General features: G+C 39.3%; 2 protein-coding genes across 2 annotated transcripts; both read right to left on the reverse strand.

The window, feature by feature from the left end:
• Positions 1-2,004: 2,004 nt before the first annotated feature.
• On the reverse strand, positions 2,005-18,454 carry LOC148740249 (uromodulin-like). Its single transcript, XM_088750583.1, has 3 exons — positions 18,005-18,454; positions 3,655-3,772; positions 2,005-2,798 (listed from the first exon to the last, which is right to left on the reverse strand). Exons 1-3 carry the CDS (start codon positions 18,317-18,319, stop codon positions 2,434-2,436), a joined length of 798 nt encoding a protein of 265 aa, XP_088606709.1. The 5' UTR covers positions 18,320-18,454; the 3' UTR covers positions 2,005-2,433.
• A 30-nt stretch (positions 18,455-18,484) lies between these two features.
• On the reverse strand, positions 18,485-21,303 carry LOC148740250 (uromodulin-like). The gene is made up of 3 exons (XM_088750584.1): positions 20,619-21,303; positions 20,245-20,362; positions 18,485-19,520 (listed from the first exon to the last, which is right to left on the reverse strand). The coding sequence occupies exons 1-3, from the start codon at positions 20,928-20,930 to the stop codon at positions 19,159-19,161; spliced, it is 792 nt and encodes a 263-aa protein (XP_088606710.1). The 5' UTR covers positions 20,931-21,303; the 3' UTR covers positions 18,485-19,158.
• Between the last annotated feature and the right edge of the window lie 2,139 nt (positions 21,304-23,442).

The following is a 23,442-nucleotide window of genomic DNA, read 5'->3' on the forward strand; positions in this document are numbered from 1 at the left end:
AGTGTAATTAACCATACCTTTAAGGTAAGATAATGTGAGTACTGATCTGCAATGAGCTTTTGTTGTATACGTGGGACGATAAAAGACCACACCAGCGTTTTCCTTCACTGTCAGAAAAAACAGCAAGGTTGAATGAAACGTAGAGGTTGTTCTCAAGGCAAGCTAGGCTACAATTGAGGATGTCCTCCACAAGCTTTCTCACTATGTGGGAAGCGTTAAGGTGGTGGTAAGGCAGAGCGTCATACGAAGCTGTTATACTTTCAGCAACACGTCGATGACAGTGCGATAGGCGAAATATTAACACAATGGTGGCAAAGAATTTCATCGCTTTTTTAACACGTTTGTCTCAGATAGATTATAGGCACAGTTCAAACGACAAGGTATAATTTATACATGCATACATTGTATTCTGATACAGTAGATAGTTGATGCGAAGCTTTTTGGAGTAATGACAATAATTAATAATTGATGAGTAATATACAGCGGAAACTGACGCGCGAAACAACACCTGTCCCTTCTACTTTTAAATTTCAGATCTCAAAAGTTAAACAAAAATCACAAGCCCCTTCTATCGTACTCCTACCAATGTATAGCACTCGAGCTTTGTGATAAAAGCTTTGAATACGTTGGGACAAACAGGAAAAAGCAAAGGTTAGGGTGATCGTGTTGGTGACTGTCTGAGAGGCTTAAAGATACCTCCCACCCCGTTTCTAAACAAGTTGACATTTGTAATCAGTTTTAATCAAAGTCAAAGTTTGCTTTTTAATCAACATCATGCAATGTGGTCTTTTTTCTCAAGAAAATTTGATGTTTTCTATAGACCGAAATGCGATTCTGACCTTAATGATTTTGCGAGATGAGAATGTGGCACTAATGGCACATCAGAGGCCTTGAATATTGGGCTACAAACAATATCAGATAGAAGAAAATGCTGTTATTATGTTATAAATACATGTGGTTATTAACCCTTTTCTATCAATCTAAGCATACATGGGGTCAAATAAGACCTATAACTGTTATTTGTTTCTTGTTGAAATTAAGAGACAATATTATGTAAGTGTGTACATTGCAAGGCTGTTTGATGTGACACTTATTGCAGCCTAAAACACCCACAATGATTCCCGATTTTCATTGCAGTGAACCGTTCATATAACAAAAAAACACAAAAACCCAGCTTTCTGCTCCAAGAGCAACACTGAAAAAGTGTCGATCTTTCGTGATCAAAACTTGCTCAAGAAATCAAAAGTTTGCATTCGAAACACACCTCAGGGCCAGATCTTGCTGTTTGGCTGGAAGATGCCTTCTCGCTTTATCCGCTAGCCTTTGTTCCTCCTTTCGACGAAACCTAGCAGGGACTTTAAGCAAACCACGACGGCTACGGCAACGAGAACGTGGAAAACAATAGATCTAATTTGCAGAACAATGCCCCAGCACGTGCGTTTTAAAACTTTGTACATTTCTTAGCCGTCCTTTGTAAAACAACAACGTGAAATCACCAAAATTTCCGTCGTCTGCCAAGCAAAACCGTGACGGTAAATTATTTTAATTTACCTTTGGAACTCAAAGCTACTTTTATTCGTTATGTTGAGTTTGAGGTCTGGCGACCTATAAGACGGTAAACACATGCAGCCATTTTCGAAATTCTAACTAAAAGTAGAAACTCATTTTTAATCGACGTCTTCTGATGGCGTTGCCGTCCTGACTGCTTAAAGTCCCTAGTGTCGGTGACGTGACCCCAAAGTCTGAGCCCATGGTGTCTCAAAACTGCAAATATTGTAAGGGATACTTTATATAAAGACAAACAAAGTGAGCTTAAGATTTGTATGGCCAAATAATAAGGTTTTTTGCCGGATTTTTGTCGGAGTTAAGACCACAAAACATGTGCCTTTATTATTATCGGTGCTGTAAGGTACACATGAAAAACATGTTATCTTATTTATCCTGACCATTCTCCTCCAAAGTCTAAAAAGGGTTTCCAGGATTAACAAAAATACATCACTTCGGTCATTATCATTTGCATTTTAATCGCATTTATACAAAAAAGTTACGTATGCCAAACAAGGTTGGCCTTAATGGCTAACGAAAACGTCAATGTTTTTCCTGACCCTAGGCGATACTTTTCATTTACGGTAGCCGTTTGCTATCTTGTTGAGCACTTAATTACAGTACCTGTTATGTTTCCGTTATAATATTTTTTTATGTAACTTGATCAATAAATTACAGCTCATATCAGATGATCTTGGGAAAACAGAAAACATCTAAAAATTTATAAGCAAGTCTTAAGCCATCTTGGCTCTGCGCCAGCAAAGTTTGTCCTTCCTGTGAAGTTATAAACATATTGATGGCTCAGCAATGGAACCTAACGGTGTATTGAACATGAAGAAAGGGGCGCTGCTCATGCATACGCTACTGTTCTGTGGCTCCAGCTCCATTCTAGGCAATTGCACAATAGCGCAACTTTCCTGAAGGTGACGGCTTTAGGTTGTAAACATAAAAGCCATCACATCTTCTCACTTGAATTTGAACTCGTCTGTAGCAACACCTATAATAACCGTGAAAGCACGCCTCTCTGTCAACAATGCCATCCTCAAGGGAAGGGTGTGGTCCGTTCAAGAAGCCTGTTATGTCTGTAAGACATCTGTGATGACTGACACAGTGGTCCAGCATTTTAGTGTACGAACCAGACTGGAATCTGTACCACCCAGGTAAGAGGGATGCGTCCGAATTCGACCCTCTCCCGTAAGAAGTATGGCGATCGGGTTCACTCAGTTTACTGTAATTAAGGCACTCCATTGGGGCTGAAAAAAATTATTTCATTTTATTCAAAGTTAAAACATCGTGAGCTGTAGAGAGCGAGAGTTTAGGCTATTTATTTTTATTAAGGTCGTCTGGGCTTTTTTTTTTTGGTTGTTGATTGTTAACGACTTTACCGGGTGTGACTAGACCCGGCAGTTCAGTGCGAATGGAACACATGGTCTATGCGAGGCACCACCCCTCCCCCCAATTCACCCTGGATAGACACTGCACAAAGATAGACCACAACACCGGGCACTACGTGCCCTACTCTTTTCGAGGAGTGCGTGGGTTCTTTAACGTCCCACAAATTTAAATCACATATAAGGGGTTGTGAGACGGGACCTCCATTTATCGTCCCTATCCGAGAAGACTAGAAAATCTAACCGTTTGCAGAAATTATTACAAAGGCAGTAATTTCTACTCAGTTATTTAAAGACCCTGAGTGTTGGTTCGGCCGGATTTGAACTCTCGACCTCCCGCACAACAGTCGCTATACCAATTTAGCTAACCGGGAGGCGGTTTGTCATGCTTAAGAATCGTTTTCAGAAAATTTAAGATGGAAAGCTCCAATTAACAAGCTCTGGTACGTGTATGAATTTGATCACCGACATTGAAGAACATCCATTTAAATTCAATGAATGGTTTTCCTTTGAAATTTTGTGCGGGAAATCGGTGCGCAAGCTGCCAAAAAAAAACCTCTCGCGCATGCCCTACGTACGTATGACCGCAATGTTTAGAAATATCAGCAATTCGAAAAATCTAAGATCTGTCACAAAAACCAATGTGACTGTCAGTATCGTAGCAAAGAATATTCGTTTCAGTATATATGCGACGAAAAAATTCAAAAGTTGTACGTACCAATTTCACAATCTTTGCCACGGTAACCAGGGTAACAAACGCACTTGTAGATTTTGTCTCTCCGTGAAATCGGTGAACATATCCCATGACTGGAACAGGTTCGTCCAGCACGAGGATTCTAAAAGAATAAACATTGTTGAATCAGGTTGAGTTTACTATTTTCATTACCATGCGTCTAAAAACTGCTAACGACAGAGGTTATTTAGTAAGAACCCCCTTAGCTTGTATACGGGTGATTTGGTTGTATCAACTAAGTCTAAATTGTAAATTGGCCACCGTAACGAGTTAAAAAGCTGACGTTTCGAGCGTTAGCCCTTCGTCTTTCGCTCTGACGAAACGTCAGCTTTTTAACTCTTTACAGAGGCCAATTTACAATTTAAACTTAGTTGATATAACCAAATTACTTTGTTACCCCCACCGACGCAGCACCACAGTTTCTTTAGTAACTTTCACCCTTTTTTCATACGGGTAGTTAGGAGAACTGAGACCTTGTGGGTAATACCTAAAGCTCAGATACTTCATCATTCAAATAAATTTCCGTGAAGGTGTGATTAATCTGAAAACATTGCGTGGGCATTGTGGCTTATTTTGCGGGCTATGATGAAGATTTTTAGCTAAAGTGTATTTTAGCACGCTCGCATGCTTGCGAGCATGTGATTGTTCAGTCACTTTGTTGCATTTTTTCTTATATCATATTTCTTCAATGCCCACCTAAATGATAGTAAAAGTAACACGGTTTATCTTCTTAAGAATGAAAATGTTTTGGGCTCTTTTCAAAGCTAATTTTAACTCAGGGGCTAAAAGTGACTTAGTCAGGCCCAATACGTATTTATGCCTGCAAACATAACCTCAATTTTTTTAAAGTTTGAATAATGATAATAATAGTAATAATAATAATAATAATAATAATAATAATAATAACAAATATCTTTAGCCAGGAGGCAACCTCACCCTCAGGTGGTTTTCAGGCTGGTCCTGAGTAGAAATTAAAATTTGTAGAAGCTAAAAAATTGTTCAGTCTAAGAAAAGTTAAAAATACCATTACAATAGAATCTTGAGATAAAATGTAAAATTCAATAACAAAATTAGAGAACATAGTTTATATAGGCTTCATAAATTAATCAAGGCTATTTGCACTTCGTGTAGACATTGGAAGACTGTTCCATTCGTGTACAAATACAAAATATAACCAAAGAAACAAATTAAAAAAAAGAAAAAACCAACTATTATAAAGAAAAACTACTTACAATAGTTAAAAATCAAGTAAACGGACAAGAACTGACGATGAAGCAAACGCGTATTGATGAGAGATGAAGCATCTCAGTGCCGCGATTACGTAATCCTCGCATAACCTCTTGCAAAACGCGAATTTGATATGTTCAATATAAATTATTTCACAGTTCTAATAGTAAGCTTTTTCTGTAAATTCTAGTTGCTACGACGAAAAGATTTTTTGTGTCCTTAAAGATGAACTTTATAAGGAAGGATTGCTGAAGACACCAATCATTGTATATGTCGGCTTGAGCGGCCGGTTTTCCTCCACAGCGAAAAAAAGATTTTAGGATTCTGTCCTCACGATTAATTATAGGCCTCTTCTTTTAGCAGTAATAACGTTTTCAATTGACCATAATGAATATTTGCCTTTGTAGTTATTTCAATTACCGTTTTTGTTTTTCGAGCGCTATTCATCATCGTAAACTTTGTTTGTGACTGCAGAAAACTGACGTCATCATGATTAAAAATATACTTCTGCTGTCTCCAAGTTCAAACTTTTTTAAGACTCTATAAATTTATCTTTAGCTGTTTAAAAAGAGTCGCCCCCCCCGAAAGATTAAGATCAGATAAATTACACTTGTAAACTTGAGCCTTATGCTTTTTAGCTTCACCCCTGAAAACATAGCATTACGCCAAAACTAATTGCTCGAGATTTTTCACTACGCTTAATGTCTTAAGAGGCTGTCTCTCTTATTTCCACTCGGTCAATTTCGCGTCAAAAATAATTTTGCCTGAAACTCTGTCAACAGAAATACTTTACTTGGGAAAGAACTAAATTAGGTTTGGTTTGATTCGAAATAATTTTCTGACTGCGTTAGGGGCCACAGTTATTTCCCAGTCCGTAGGCAACGTCTCGAAAATTGAAAAATAGGCATATTTTGAAACATTGTAAAATATTTGATTCGCATAGTTAAGCCACCGAATTTGTATCAGATTGTTTAAAAACCTTACTAGTTTGCCAAGAAAGTTAGAATTTGCCCTCTCAATATATCTGAAAAGGCGAATTTTAGGATATTCTGACCCCTTCAAATCGCCATCGGCCGATGGTCGCAAATAACCTTGATTTATACGTTAAGCCCTGGTCAAACGGCGCATGATAGTCGATGATAGTTGATGATAGTTTGAAGAGAATCAACTATCATCGAATATCGTGTGCCGTTTGACCAAGGCTTTAAGTTTTAGGATTTGGGACCTGGTTGACAACTCTATCCTACACTGCCGTTAAGTTTAGACCTTTATAGGCAAAAAAAAATGCAAAAACCCCAGTACGTTTTCGATTTTTTAAAAGTTCTGATCGTTTGAATCAGCACATGTACGAGCATTCGCGATTTCATCACCTACACCAAAATCGAACTACTGGAGCAGATTTCGTAATAAATACAACTTACCCGCTTTGCAGCCCGGCTTCATGGCTAACTTCAGTATTTTTGTAATAACCAAATTGCTGAAATTCATGACGACCTCAACAAATTGCTAGGTATTGCCATCGAAAACCATCGTGATTCGATCGTGGTATCAAAACAAATGGTTGGAATTATGGCCACATTTCGTAGTTAATTACCCATTTACTTCCGAGGGGAATTTTTCCAGAATCAGAATATGCATGAACTCTCCATGTCTGGAAGCTGAATGGGAAATGAAGGTTTTAGGCTTCTGGAGTGAAGAAATAATCGCTTAAAGTTAGATCACGACGATCTAGTTCGATGTTGTACTGTTCTCACAAAGGTCCGCAGAAAAGAGAAGACCGCTGATAGCTTGTGCCGTACGCTGTGTCGTATGATTTTGTTCTATCCCAATTTAGACCTCAATGTGATATCTGGGGAGAAAATTGTGGCTGAAAAGAATAAATGCTTTTAAGCCGGACTTTGATATGATACAATTAATAAATTAATTTCAAATGTCCTGAGCTTGCTTCTCTCGGTTCCGCGTCGATTGTGTCCACAGACCAGCAACTTGTCAATAGCCGGAGAAATCGGCTACAAACGTGATAAAAATTTTGACACACGCTAGGTATGAACAGATGTTATAAGTGTTGCTTCTGGTAAATGTTCAATCGTTTCTAAAAAAAAATATCACTAATTGCGACAAGCTGAACACACTTATCCCTGTTTTCGTTAAAAATGATTTTGACTTGAAGAGCAAGGCTCAGTAAGTTGCCTATATCGTGTATCAGACAGTGCTTGACATGTCGTCAAACTAGGTACTATCTTTCACTGATTTAGTTCCGAATTCTAAGTGAGTAAAGCACGAAAAAATTTAATGTCACAGATATCATAAGCTTTAAGTATTGCACTATAACAACGCCGTCAGAGCTTGATATCGGAACTAAAGGAAGTTTGTACCTGTAGACAATATTCTACACGTTCAGCAACTGACAACTGACATTGTTTAAGTAAGTCTACTGTGAAACACACTGACAACCCTTAATCACGTCGGACAGTTTGTCTACGAGGATCTGCTTTTTGTCTCTCAGTTTTACAGGGACCTCAAAATGACTACAGATGGCTCGCAACAAAACCACGTTGAATTTCTGAAGTGCGTTACTGTGGTACCGTTCACAGAGGTCGTACGTGTCGTAGCAGATTGGATGCGAGACTTTGATCTCTTTGTTAACTTTGTCTACCAGATCTTGTCTCTCGGAATTCTCCTGGACGCATTGGACATCTTCCTGCTCGTCCAGCGATATCCCGATCACACCCTGATCTTTGCGTCGCACTGCTGCTAGCCGGGAGAAAAAGCTCTGAAATTGGCTCTTTGTCAGCCACCGTTCTCTAGCGAACAAACGATTCATTTGATTCATTTTTCGCATTTCGCATGTCCACTGCAACTTGGGCGGGGTCTGCCTTTCGCCCAGTTCTTTCTCCAGGTGTAACCCGTGCCATTAGTTATTCTTTTACATTCTCTTAAAATCTAACACTGCCCCGCGGTTTGCTTGCGGCCCATCCTGTTCGTAGAGGCGAGAGGGACGAAGTATCCCCAGGAGAAGTGAGTGGTATACTGGAATCCGACGAACAGCTCCAACACTCGATACCAGCGGTATCTATTGACGAGAACTTAAGGGCCCAGTCCCTTTTGACTGCATCATACTGGCTTAACCTGCTGACTGTATGCTTTCCAACGTCTAGATGGAGCTCTAGTTGCAAAAACGTTTCGAACACTTCAACACACCCAAGCACAGAGCATTCAAATTTTGGCGTTGTAATCTCTGTTTCCTTGCTGTCCTTTGAACGACGCTTGACCACACGCTTTTCAGGAGGATCATAAAACCCTTGAGATTCCATGGTTTGAAGGGACGTTTCACCTTGGTACTTGATATAAATCACGTCATTTGGGATGTACTTCCCTTTACCGATGCCATAACATTTCCAAACTCTCAGACCGGTATCTCCATATTCGAAGTTGTGGAAGCTAATGAAATGCTCAATCTTATTTATACAGAGAGTGTTCTTTGATTCGTCGACTATGCTAACTGCAGCGGTTATTCCCTTCACTGAGTGTTGCCTCAATGCATCTCTTATGTCCACAGCAGTTAGAACATCGTGCCCTTCGTTGCAGTAAGCGCGATTAGAGGACTTCATTGGGCAGAAGATACGATCGCAAATGTCTTTACCAGACTGTGGCTCCGAGTTGTGATAACTATGAACTTCAACCCCAACTCCTTTTGCGACATCTCTCACAGCGGTTGCTAGGGAGCTGTTATGATAGCAACCGGCTTCATCTGACCTCAGATGAACTTTCTGCAGCAAAGGATTCTTGACTTTCAGCTGCTTTAGAAGATCTTCGAGAATTGACGTAACTACATACCAGTCCTGAGTACACTTATCAAAGAGGTGAGCGTACGAGATGACTTCCATCGTGTTAGACTGGCTTCGAGACACAACGCTACTAATGTGCCAACTTAACCCTCTTTTTCCGTACCAGTCACTTTGCTTCTCTCTATAGCGCAGCTGCACAGACTTCATGGCCCAATCTATAACAAGAAGACACAAAGTCTGGTCAAGCTTTACGATGATATCTGGCTTTGCACATTCCTGATTCACGGACCTCATAATGTGAGCTTTCCACTGAACGATAGCCTCCGAAGATTTCTGGATATCGTACAACAAGTCATTTTTTTGGTCGTCGCTGTAAAAAACTAAGGTTTTGTTATCCTTAACAATCTGTTGCATCTTCTGCAAAACGGAAGTAATTTCGTCGCATTGAGAGCAGAGAAGCGTGTGTTGATATGAGCATTGTTCCTAGAAATCTGGATCGTTTGGATCGCTGAGACGAAACTTACGACAGTGGTCGGGACATTCGCTCGCATCTTCCTGGCAGTGACTCTGAAACTGGGTTTTGAGGTACCTCTTACCCTCGCCGAGGGCTCTTCGCAGTTCGTCTGCCACGTTCTTTGCGAGCCCAATCTGATCAAGCTCGTCCACTATTCGGAGGAGTTGCGCGAACCCCGCCGACCCATCAGCTGCTGTGTTATCCAAGCCGCTGAGGGACTTCTGTTGAGATGCTTCCTTTACCTCGAGGATGCGAAATAGGGTTGAACGGCTCAGTGGTTCAAAATGCTCTTCTTCGCAGAACTGAAGGTACTGCTTGACCATTGCTGACCTTGTGACTTTGCGAATGACATTTGGCATTGTGATCTTCTCGCCACTGCTGAGCCTCAGATTCCTCGTACTAAATGACACGTCTTGATAAAAGTAGGGGCGGTTCGCGAAGTCTAAGAATTGGTCAAGCTTTATTGGTGGCAGTCGAACTCGATGACACGGGGACTTTTCGACCAACGAACCTGGACCACATTCTCTTGCAGGAGCTCTAGCGCGTCTAATTTGCCACTCGGTTAACTTTGCGTATGGCTCGTGGATTTTCTGAAGCGTCTTCACTGGATATCGATACGCATACAGGCTAAGAATTTGGGTCTTCAAGGTACTCGTCATGGCGTTGATATAGGCCTGTATCAACGGCACGAGGTCCATGTGGCTGGTCCCTTTATCGGGTGTGAAACAGGCCTGAAATAGCTCTTGTCCAGCCTTCGGCGCTATGACGTCACAAACGAGAGTACAAGCTTCAGTAGCCTTATCAATGCAAATCTCTTTCTCGGGTTCTTTTTCCTCCTCCCATGTACTTTTCAGCTGATAGGTCAAGGGACTCACGCGGCCACCACCGGTTGCTAGTGGGTTCAGTTTCTCCATGGCATCTGTAAACGCCGACATTGCAAACTCGCTGGTATTTTCAGCTGCCTCGTCATCTCCAGAGCTCCGGCTGTCGGTCCCAAATCTGCATCCCAGAGTCCAATCAGATGTAAAGGCATTCGCTTTCGGGCGAGGCAGCGTCGCGGCAGGCGTTGATGTGACCGTTGCAAGATTTACAGCTGCCATTCGTTTGGCGAGTCTGGGAGTTGAGAAAATCAAACAAAATTTAGAAGTCCTCCCGCCATGTGATTAACTGCATGGTTTGTCCACCACTGAAATTTTTGAGCGCATTGTTGCGAAAGTAGAATTTAGTTCATCTTCGTCAGCAATACGCGCAAAAAATTCCGTTCTGTTCACAATCAGCATCACCGCGAGCAATTGTATGGCACATTATCAACCATTTTCTCTTTTAAAGTCGTCCAATTTAAAGCCAAAACACTGTTTGTCATTTTTTCAAAAATTTTTACCATTTTCGCCATGCACCAGTAAACATAATTTGCTTACTGCATCAGCAATGTTGCGCGAAATATTTTAGTGTGTGGTCACGCCGAGGAAAACAATTTTGCTTGCATGCAACATTTCCATTGAACATTTTTCCTTGAAAGTTCTCTAGGTGTCAATGCATATCATGTCTGCTTTATTTATAGGATCAGATAGAGTATATCACCTATAAGGTTCGTCCTCTTGCTGGTTACTTTCTTCGGGACGTTGCCCTTGCAACAACGTCATGTTCTACGCGAGTTTGATCTTGTGCAGCTTGTAACAAGATACACAGATTACTGAAAAGCACGAAATACAACAATAATGCAAAATGATAATAAGCAGAGCAATACTTATAGATAACAAATAAAAACAGTTGCACTATGATCACGTGACCCCTGGGTACTCTCTTAAATTTCCAATAGGGGGTGTGCTGCAAAGGTTGTTAAACTCGACTCTAGGGATAAAAGGACGAAAATCGATGCCTCCTGGTTTCTATATCAATGACGCAAAAAGGCTTTGTGTAAATGTATAAACGTCAAAAACAAAAGGAATATTATCTTGCAACAGCGTAAACATTGGTGTCAAATAACTCTCCAAGTTTAATTATCTGGTATCTCGCCTTGTGTATATGACTTAAAAAATGCTTTTGTAAACATGTAGATGTTGAGAGATAAGGTAGGGCTGAAAAACCCAATGTATTACGCATTTTTCAGTACAGTTGCTGTTTCCCCGATTATAAACATAATTGACTTACGTCACAATTTTGTAGTGTTGGAAACTTTGGTTGCAGATTTCAAGTTTGCTTCAGAGCATTGTTACAGGTCGAAGTGTGATTTAAGTTATCAAGTTGCACTAGCTGCCGCATGGCCTCCATGTGGAATGACGGAAAGTATCTTGCGACGAAATCACAGCAGCTGTTTTGTTTTATACTCACTTGCGTGCGAGCTTTGGCTTTGGCCCAGATGTTAATCAAATCCAAAATACTGAGTTCTGACGTTTACCGCACATCAATATATGTGTACATCTTATCTTATATTAAACCGTGGTCCACATTTGAGGACAATACCTTATTGGTAAGCTATAATTTACATAATCATACTTACGGGAACCTGTTGGAACGAGTTCTGAAAAGATAGCATTAATTTCCCTTGACATGTCGAGATGAACTGCATTTCTAGTATTTAGCTGCTTTTTCCGGCCGTTGTACAGCGGGTACCGGCAAGTGCGACGTGGTCGCCAGTTTTTACCCATGTTTCCTCTATGCTTTTCGCAGATCCAAAGTTCTTCAAGTTGATCGGGGGAAAGGTCGTGTGGCAACCCTGACCTGTTACCGATAAGCTCATATTCTTGTACCTTTCCTCTAGTCTGACCTAAGTGACATGCTTGTAGATGATCATTGAAGTCACCTCTACATTCTGAGAGCTTTATCAACCTCGCTGAAGACTCGCTACAGACTGAAGCCTGTCTGGTTTCGAAAAAGCACTTGCATGCCATACTACACTTGCAGGCCTTCCAGAAAAATAAAGGGCCAGCGGGTTCACCCGCAATGGTCAATGCGGACCTCTGTGAAAACAGAACCACGACTGTGCTCGATAGTGCAATCGTTCAGCCTTATATTCCAAATTTTAGCCCCCGAACTTCGACATATAGACTTGTGGAGTTCTATGACTGATTCTTGAAGAGAATGCAGCAGCGATCCAAATTTTTAACAGGACATTAAGCACGAAACATGGCTTTAGCCATGGTCATGGTGCCATGGCGGTCGGTTGTCCATTTCGACGCTCCGTTCTTTCATGTTTTATATTGGGTTTACTTCTCCTATACTGCGGAATAGCGGCTGATTTAGGCCAATCCCAAGTGTTTTCGCATTTAGCTGACGACTTTGTCTTGGCCCCGCAAGATGATGCTATAGTTTTAAAGAACTTTAATTTCATCACAACGTCTTGGGATAGGCGTCATATTGTTTCATCAATTCTCAGCAAGGGCTTTTCTTCGTCGAGAATTAGTTATTATCCTAACTCCGTTGCAACATATCAAATTATTCTTCTCCAGTTGAGCGGCGATATAAACCCGAATCCTGGTCCAAATGGTAACCAACAGCATAATGCTACAGAACAGCCAAAGTCTACTCGTCTTCTAACATTTTACGCCAATGCACGAAGCATTGTAAATAAAACGGGTAAGCTTGATTTGGCCATCGCTGCTCTGGGCTACGATATAATTGTTTAAACTGAAACTCATCTGGACAGCTCAATTCCTGACGGTGAAATCTTTCCTGCAAATAATACGATTTTTAGACGGGACCGAAAGCTCAATGGACGCCATGGAGGCGGGGTATTGATTGCTACGCGAGATTATATCAAAGCGGTTCCTCGTGACACTCTACAGAAGGACTCAGAGTTCATCTTTGTCGATCTTCTGCTCTCGCACAACCGAAAAATTATCTTGGGAGTTTGCTATCGACCACCTAATAATGATCCCAAGCCTTTAGAGGACTTGCAAGCTGCTTTGCAAGAGCTTTCGACAAACGAGTTGATTCTTCTTGGCGATTTTAATCTTCCGGAGATTGATTGGTTGAATAATAGAGCTTTACGGCACTCCGAAATTTACACGCTGATGATGGACGTCGTCCAGGATAATCTTCTGACACAGTTAATAAATGAACCTACTAGAGACTCTAACATCCTAGACCTAGTTCTCACTACTTCGCCCGACCTTGTAGACAATTTGGCAGTTGGGGAACCCTTCTCAGATCACAATTCTATCTCTTTTGTGTTATCTGGTATTCCTTTTATCCAGCGCAAATCCCAAAAGCTGTTGTTTTACTATGGTAAAGCCGACTGGGATCACCTATGATCATTGCTGTCCTACATTCCATGGCATTGCGCTTTCTTCGACAGCGATATCAATCATAACTGGACTTGCTGGAAAGATTTGTTATTCACAGCAGTCGACGAGTGTATTCCCAAACGCAAGAGCAAAATGAGATTGAATGTCCCCTGGATTACCAAGGAGCTTATTGTTTTGTGTAAAAAGAAGAAATCGTTGTATCACAGAGCGCGCAGAAGTAACAAAATTGTTATTTGGGAAAAGTATCGGCAACTCAACAACTCTGTTAGGAGACTTTGTAACACAGCACGGTGGTCATATATAAAGAAACTATCGCTTGATCTGCAGGAAAATGAAAACCCTAACTGAAGCCTTTCTGGAATTTTTTCAAGTCTAAGAGAAGAGGTACTAACTCTCTTATCTCCTTCAAAGTTGATGGATCTGTTCTAACAGACGAATCTAGTATTGCTCAAAGCATGAACTCATATTTCTCTTCGATATTTACCACTGAAGATTATGTAAATTTCCCTATACAGGATTGTATTGTCGACAAGAAGCTTGCAAACATTGATTGTTGTGTTGATGAGGTGACCCGCCTCCTCCTAAAACTCAAGCCCAACAAGTCCCCTGGGCCTGACCTTATCGCGCCGTGCATCTTAAAATCGTGTGCATCGGAATTAGCACCTTCGTTGACGTATATGCTAAACAAATCGTTCTCTGCTGGCCTTCTACCTGATGAATGGAAACATGCAGATATTACACCTCTTCACAGGAAGGGTCCTATGTCTTCGGAAGAAAACTACCGCCCAATTTCCCTTACTTCAATCCCTTGTAAGATCGGTGAAAAAATTGTTTTCGGCAGGATGTTTAATTTCTGGCGTGAAATTGACCTTATCAACAACAATCAATTCGGCTTTCTGCGAGGAAGATCTACTGCAACTCAATTATTATCAACGCTTAATGACTGGGCGAAATCACGAAATCTCTCCACTCCTACCGACGTCATCTTTCTCGATCTTGCTAAAGCCTTTGACAGTGTCCATCACGAGCGGCTGCTTTTAAAATTAAAAAGTAATGGCATCGACGGTTGTCTACTTAACTGGCTCAGACATTTTCTGGTTGGTCGCAAACAACGTGTAGTTGCTAGGGGATCTTGTTCTGATTGGTCGTATGTAACCTCCGGCACTCCACGGGGGACCATCCTTGGGCCTTTATTGTTTTTACTGTATATTAATGACATAACAGAATGCGTATCGTCCACAGTCAAATTATATGCAGACGATACGAAGATCTATAGAGAGATAATTGACCCGATCACAGATTGTCAGCGACTTCAGGAAGATCTTACCAACATTGGCGAATGGGCTTGTAAATGGTAAATGGGCTTGTAAACGTTTTAACGCGGATAAATGTGAATCTATGCGAATTACACATTCACGTGATAAGTCAGTAACCAATTATTTCTTAGGACAGCCCTTGAAAGACGTAGATAAATTTAAAGATCTCGGTGTTATAATAACTAAGGACCTCTCATGAAGTAACCACATTGGTATAACTGTGAACAAAGCGAATAAAGTCCTAGAGTCTATTAAACGCTCGATAGGCACCGCTAATGCAAATATTTTTTCTATGCTCTACAAATCTCTTGTACGGCCAATTTTGGAATATGTGGTACCTGTCTGGTGTCCTTACCTCGTCAAGGACATCCATGCTATTGAGAATGTACAGCCAAGAGCTTCAAGACTTGCTTTAAATCAACGCAAAGGAGACATGACCTACGAAGACCGATGCAAATTGCTAAAAATGGCCTACTCTTTCCGACCGTAGAACTTATCTATCTTTAGTTGAGTGTTATAAAATTATTTTTGGTTTTTACCACTTAGATTTTGGAAACTTTTTTGATTTCGTCACAACTAGATGTACAAGAGTAAATCATCAGTACAAACTTTACGTTAAACCAGCAAGACTTCATTGTTATAAACATTTGTTTTTCATTAGGATTGTTCAATTAAGGAATGAATTACCAAGAAACATAGCGGAAGCTGATAATCTTCAGCATTTTAAATCTCAGCTTAAATTGTACTTAAATATTTGATTATAACTAAGTATTTTATTTTCATTTAGACTTATTTTTTAGGGAGTTTTCACATAGGGATAACCTCTTAACTTCCTTTTCTGGAAGCATATTTTCCCTTTCCTCTTAGTGTATATATAGTCTGCTTCTGGAATAAATAATGTGTGTATGTATGTATGTATGTATGTTTAGTTTTCGAGTTTAGTTCGCAACAACCAGTTAAAGAAGAGTGTCGATACACGCCGACCGCTGAAGTTTGGAGTTATTTGCTGGAGTTATCATTAAGTTCACCAGTTTGGGGAGCGAGGAACATCTGAAATCTCACATAAAGCCAAAGTGCGCCGAGGGTAAGCTGTATTTATGACAAAATCTGCTCCAGTGGTTCGATTTTAGTGAAGGTGAAAAAATCGCGAATGCTCGTACGTGTGCTTATTCAAACGGTCATAACTATTGAAAAATCGAAAACGTACCGGGGTTTTTGCATTTTTTTGCCTATAAAGGTTCAAAGTTAACGGCTGTGTAGGATAGATTTGTCAACCAGGTCCCAAATCCCAAAATTTAATGTCTAAATCAAGGTTATTTTCGGCCATCGGCCGATGGAGATTTATAGGGGTCAGAATATGCTAAAATTCGCCTTTTCAAATATATTGAGAGTGCAAATTCTAACTTTCTTGGCAAACTAGTAAAGTTTTTAAGCAATCTGATATAAATTCGGTGGCTTAACTATGCGAATCAAATATTTTACAATGTTACGAAATATGCCTATTTTTCAATTTTCGAGACTTTGCGACGGTCCCAATAGACTGGGAAACAATTATGGCCCCTAACGCAGTCAGAAAATTATTTCGAAACAAACCGAATCTAATTTAGTTCTTTCCTAAGTAAAGTCTTTCTGTTGACAGAGTTTCAGGCAAAATTATTTTTGACGCGAAATTGACCGGGTGGAAATAAGAGAGACAGCCTCTTAACTCCTAAAAAAACTTTTAATAGCCCTCCATTCTCTCTCCGCCTCCTCATTCGTATTAGGGACCTTAAGAAACCACGACGGCGACACCAAGGAAGACTTCGATTAAGAAATGAATTTCTACTCTTAGTTATAATTTTAAAAATGGCTGCAGGAGCTTACTGTCTCCTTCAGCGCCACAGCTCAACTTCAGCATGACGTATAAAGTAGTCGTTGAGTTCCAAATGGAAATTAAATTAATTTGAGTCGCGGTTTCGGTTCGCAGGCGACGCAAAGTTTGGCGATTTCACGTTTTTGTTTTGCATAGGACGGCTAAGAACTGTACAAAGTTTTAAAACGCACGTGCTAAGCTATTGTTCTGCCAATTCGATCTCTTGTTTTTCCACGTCCTCGTTGCCGTCGCCGTCGTGGTTTCTTAAGGTCCCTAATACCAATGCAACAGCTGCTTTGAATAGAAGTTCAGAACACAACATTTTATGTGTTAAAAATTCCTAAAATGCAAACGAGGAAAGCAGGCTCATTGCTGACATTACTCGAGTTACAGAATATATTTCTTGTTGTAACAAGGGAAGTTTAGTCATCATACCGGTATGCTCAATGCTTTGAACATAGTATCATGCCAGGCGAAACTTATGCCGGCATAACTTATCCAACCCTACAGGAGATCTGCCTTTTTATTATAATAAACACCACGACGCCTCTTGCCAAATTCATGAAGAGCTGTAATTCTGAATATCTCCCGTTAGCCAATTCTATCAACATAAACATGCACATAAGGTATGAATGAGTATCAAAGCTGAGTTTACTAATTTTTCGTATAGAAAAGTTTACACATGATTGGGATCTTTCCAATTTATTTCTTTCTTAACATATATGTCATTTTTAGTGGCAGACTATTGGCGAGAGAGTTTTGTAAACATTTCACAGAGTGACGTTAAGTAAGACTGACTCTTATGACTCTGCATGTTTTTTAAATAGTGTTCCGACTCGGGCTGATATTACGCACTTCAAGTCAAGTTAACCTAGTTTACAAACAGACCCTTCAGGAATAACGTATAATAAGTTTATATGAATAAAGAATGAATGTGAATAAAAAATGAATATGAATAAAAAATGAATATGAACAGAAACTGAATATGAATACAAAAAATTAAATAAAAAGGTAAATAAACTCATTTTAAAGGCTACCATGCAACAGATATGTGACTTAAAAATAAATGATTCACTCACTCTGGAAATTGTGGCATTTTTTTAGTTAAAGTTTTAAACTTTATTGGCGACGACACTTGACGCAGGTGGCGAGGAAAACTATTTCACAACACCGCACTACTGTCACTAAAGCTCCGTTTGAAAGATCTAGGTGGAAAAGTGAAACTGCAAGCTTATTCTCAGCATTTTTCAAATTATACGAAGAAAGTTCGTTCCTTTCGATGAAACTGGGTTATTGTTACGTGGCGTTTTATATGATACTTCAAACTACTTCCAGTTTCTGCTTACATTAGATCGACCTGTTAGGCTGCACTGATGTTACTAGTTACGTACCTTCAACGTGAGGTGATGTGAATACTGATCTGCAATGAGCTTTTCAGCATTGTCGGAGAAATGAGTCGATAGAAGCTCACACAAACGTTTTCCTTTACTATCAGCAAAAATAGCCAGGTTGAATGAAACGCAGACGTCGTTCTCAAGGCAGGCAAGACTACAATCCAGAATGTCCTCCACAAACATTCTCACCCTGTGAGAAACGTTAAGGTAATGATATAGTAAAGGCTCATACGAAGCTTCTTCATTTTTAGCAAGAAATCGTTGACAGTACAAAAGGCAAAGTATTAACGCGGTGGTGGCGCAGAATTTCATCTCCCGGCTTTTGTAATCTTTTATACCGGACAAATTTTCACGCCAAAGAGATGTCTGATATCTTTAAATGACAAGATATATGTAATATATATGTCATATATCCTGTAGTTAGCACAATGTCTAACAATTGATGGGAAATTCATTAACAGAAATAAACCCGTAATATAACTACTGTCACTTTTTATTTTTAATTTCAGCTCTTATTCAAATGCTACAAACAAAAAAGCCGACCATTTTCTTTGGACCCCCACAAATTTATTTTACTAACATTGGTAATAGCTTTGTATCGGACGAACAGGAAGAAATAGTTTAGGTGGTCGTTTTCATGATTGTCTGAGAGGCATCAAATTTAAATCTAAGACAAAGATGCCTCCAACCTGTTTCTAAACAGTTTGACATTCTCGTTATTATTTATTTAAAAGAGAATTTCTGTGAACTTTTCTTTACCTACGATGTAGTGAACACTCAGAGAGTACGCAAGCTACCCCAACAAAGAGAAAATTCTCTGAACTTTAGCTTCTCAAAATTCGCTCCTACATCATTTGTCAAATTTTAGTTGATAACCAGTCAACAGTTTCTAACGTAACGCAGTTTCTTTAGAGACTAACTTGAGACCTCATGATTGGCAGAAGTTACTTTCTCACAAAGCCTTTAGTTACCCGGATATCTTTTCCAGTTATTTAGATTATTAAAGATTATTAAAACTCATTATATCGACAGGAACTTTACTGTAAATTTTTTGATTTATTTTACCCTTGGTGCAATGCCCCCCATCCGTGGTAAGTGTTACTTAAATTGAGGTCAGTACAAGTTAATTATTGTTAATACAGTGGGGTCCATTACACTGTACAGTAACGAAAAAGTCCGGGAGGAGATGGTTTTAAGTAATACACGTAAAACCCATTACACCTTCTCACACGAATGTGAACTTTTCTGTAGCAACACTTTTGGTATCCAAAGAAACAAACTTCCCTGTCAACAATGCCATCTTCTATCGATGGATGTGAGCCGTTTAACCAGCCTGTTATGTCTGTGTGGCATCTGTGATGATTGAAGCAATGGTCCAGCATCTTTGAGTATGAATTGGACTGAAATCTGTACCAGCCAGGGATCAGGGAACTGTCTTTTTCTTGACCTCTTCGGTAAGAGATGTGCCTATCTGATTCGTTCAGCACTTTATAATTCGAGCACTCCGGTGCAGCTGAAAAAATTGCACCAAAGTTAAAAGTCAGCCAATTGGATATCTAAAAAAGTAATCATAATCAGATAAGTTATTTGGAAACCTCAAAGGAAGTAAGGTAAGAAGAAGCAGAAATATCAAAGGGCCCAGCTAATGGTTTGTCAGCCTTGAAACAGATTTTCCAACATGATTATGTTGATGATCTGCAATCCATAACACGTACGCTTCACTGTCCTTAAGAACTCGTGTCCCTTTCTAGTTTATTCCTTTCGTTGTGGTGATTTTTTTTTCTTTCTGGACCAGTGTTTAAGATTCCTTTAAAATGGAGTTAGTTTACATGTTAGAGAAAACTATAAACTCAGTCCTGTCTCTACTGTACCCTTAAACTTATCGAAGAGCCAGCCGCTTCCATGACAAAGTCGTGGCAAAAGCAAATTGAATCGAATAAAGTAGAGAAAAACATAGTGATAAAGTTGTTGTTTGTTTTAGTTTCACAAGCTAAAATTCACCGCAGATTAATGGAGACCTTATTTCTCTATCGCCCATCTTATTTTCCATAACGACTTTTTTACTGATTTGTTGTGTTCCCAGACGTTCCATCTCACATTACACAAACTACTTGGCATGGTCATGTCAAATGTAATGTAAACCACACAAATTAAGCTTTACATTTTTAGGGTAATCACCGCGAGAAGTAACATCTATCTGAATAATTCAAATAAATCTGGAAAAAAATTAATTTTACCAGTTTCACACTGCTTTACTAAATATCCGGGTTGACAAACGCATTTGAAGGGTCCGTCTCTGAACGATATTCCTGTACACTTCCCATGACTGGAACAGATTTCACTTCCGCAAGAATTCTGCAAAATAAAGAAAAAATGGGTTTCATAAATCAGCAGGAAATACATTCATGAATTACGTAAAAGGATATCTTTCCGCAAAAAAATTAACCTGGGAGCTACAAAGTTGAATAAGAAGTATACTGGAATACCTATGTTGGAAATTCAATCATGAAACATCCCAAGACATTGACAACAAAAAAACAGCTAGTACCTTTGTTATTTTAGTCTCAGAGGAAGAGAAAACGAAAACTGAAACTGCTAAGTGCTAAAATACCTGGGAAATGCTGTAATGGTGTGATCCGTGATCTGCTACTAGTTTTGCATCAACAGTGTTCACGTTGGACGAAAGAAGTTCACACCAATACTTCCCTTTTCCACTAGCAACGGCAGCAACGTTAAATGAAACACAGAAGATATTTCGTAGACAAGCAAAGCTGCAGTCAATAGGGTCGAAAACAAGTCTTTTCTCCAGAGGACTGATGTCCAAATAATGAAAAAGGCTTATCTCAAATGACGCGGTCGTTAATTCTGGTATTACCCTTTGTAAATTCAAAACAAGCGCTATGGTGAGGGCAATCTTCCGCATTCTCCTTGTCGTTAAGACTTGCCTCTCAAACAGACTCCTTCGAGAAATGATTATTCTCGGTACAAAAACCAATGTGCATCTGCGATGCTTTACGTTGCTTTCACATGAAACGCACCGCGGTCCTAAAATAAGTATCAGTGATCGTTTCCAAAGACCTAGGAAGATTTGAAAAGACTGACTCCATTAGATCGCTAAATAAACGTCGAACAAAAAAGGAAAAAACCAATAAGTCCGCGATTGTCCGCTCAGTCAAATTATTTACCTCATCACAATCAAATATTAGAAAAAATTCCTGTTTGACTGGTGTTGGTCAAACATTACGTACATTGCAGCTTTAAAAGCGATTCGCATTCAAGTGATTTTAAACTGTTTATGCTTTAATTTCTGTCTCAAAACTTTACAAACTAACGCTTATGGTAAAACTACGATTCAAATCACATTTTTCATTTACTAGCACTGATCTACTTTTTTTTCTAAATCTAAGAAAAGAGGTGACTGGTGATAGACAATGTAAACTGTACATTACAAATCGACGAAAATTTCCGAAAGTGCCATCAGGGGAAAGCTAACGGCGAATTAAGTCTTGAGTTTTGCAACTAGCATTAAACATCAAAAGCTTTTTCTTAAAATGAGCCTTCATTTCATCGTACAGCATTCTACAAAGTCACAATTCGTTTTCTACCGAACTAGATCGCATAACTCACGTCATCAAGATCAAATATTTTCATTCAACTCCATTGTTGCAGACTGCTTTAAAGTCGTATGTAAATATGTGACCATGGAAATCAAACAAGCTCCGAAATGGAAATTGAGTAAAGGCGAATTTTGACAGGACGTCCACTTGTCACAGCTTTCACCTCACGGACAGTGCATTGTTCGCACGTAATTTCCGTTTTCTTTAGAAATTCTATACTTTTGTTTTACTTTCAGAACTGGTCATAAAAGTATATCACTTATAAAACTTATTAAACAACTTACAGTGTGAGGAACATCGTTGGTCGTTAAAAGTTCCTGCCGCTCGCCTGCGGAGAATCATGTCTTTACTTAGTTATCCACTCGAAGGTCAAAATGTGCTGAATTCATTTCATTGATTAGCTGTCAGTATTTGACAGTGACTAGGTTGTAACTCTAATGCACGGTTTTATATTTTCGTATATTCGAGAATCAACACTTTGGAGAGGGAATTCCACGTTAAATTGCACTTGCTTGAGTCGCGAAGCGATGAGTCGATAAGTGCGATATCGGTTTTCAATTGCAATTTAACGCCGAATTCACGAATCTTGTAATGGATTTTCCTTGAATCGCACAATTGAATAAAATTAAGGGGGAAAAAACAGCAATAATATTGTATGTTTTCATCCTGAGCGCGAAACAAGAGATGCGAAACAATATCACGAACAAACACATGTTGAAAGTCTATGTCAGTGTAGCTAGTCCCCCTATTATATTTATGAGTATTTTGATTGAATTGATATAGCGATATAACATTTTAGTATATGCCAATGTCGAACGACAAATGAACGCGGCTGATTCGATATATATATTTTAATAACTTTATTCGCTTGCGATACTCCAAACTCAACTCGACTCTCTACTAAAAAACACATGCGCATGGCCCATAGTAACGAGCCGACCTGTCAATTCACATAGCAACGCAAAAAATATATAGATAAAAAAATGGTCAGGAAGCGGGATGGACAGCATAATTTCATAGCTGAACAAAGAGTTTCCAGCAATCTGATTGGTCGAGCGGTTCCTTATATGACGCTATATCAACCGCTCCACGCGGTTTTTATAAAATGTTAATAAATGTTACTAAAATGTTATGATTTTAGAAATTTCTCTGTTGTTCAGCTCTGAAATTATGCTAAAACAATTATTCGCCTGAGGTTCGGTGAATATTGTCGAATAATCCCCACGACTTCGTCTCGGAGATTATTCGACGATATTCACCTCGCCTTCGGGGAATAATTGTTAAATAAACTTAGCATAACATTATATAACATGATGAAACGTTACATAATTTAAAGTGACATACGTAAATGGAAACTAGCTTACTAGTTAAAAAAAAAAACTTAGAAAAAAAATAACTCAGAAAAAAAAAACAACTCAGAAAAAAAACAACTCAGAGAGAAAACAACTCAGAAAAAAAAAATTGATCACAGCTAATAAAGTACAGTCCATGCATCAAACGAGGACACAAAGAGTTCTGTTGAGACAAACTGGGAATAAATTAATCATTAACTTGCATAAACTTGCCCTCAATAAGGAAGCAAGGTATGGCAAAAATTACTTAGCTTTACTTTGTTTATAAAGTCTGATAGTTTCTAAAGAAACTCTTTTCCCCTCATGGTCGGGGGGGAGTTGGGCAATTGTTAGAATGACATATAGCTTTGGTAGAAATTTTGCAATCCCTTGGTGATTTTTAGGTCCAAGACGTTTATCAAATGTCTCCGATGAAGAAACATGACATGAAGCGCTTCCGAAGGTGACGATGAACTAATCTGCCGAA

Source organism: Stylophora pistillata, chromosome 2 (assembly GCF_964205215.1).
Source record: "Stylophora pistillata chromosome 2, jaStyPist1.2, whole genome shotgun sequence".
Taxonomy (NCBI): domain Eukaryota; kingdom Metazoa; phylum Cnidaria; class Anthozoa; order Scleractinia; family Pocilloporidae; genus Stylophora; species Stylophora pistillata.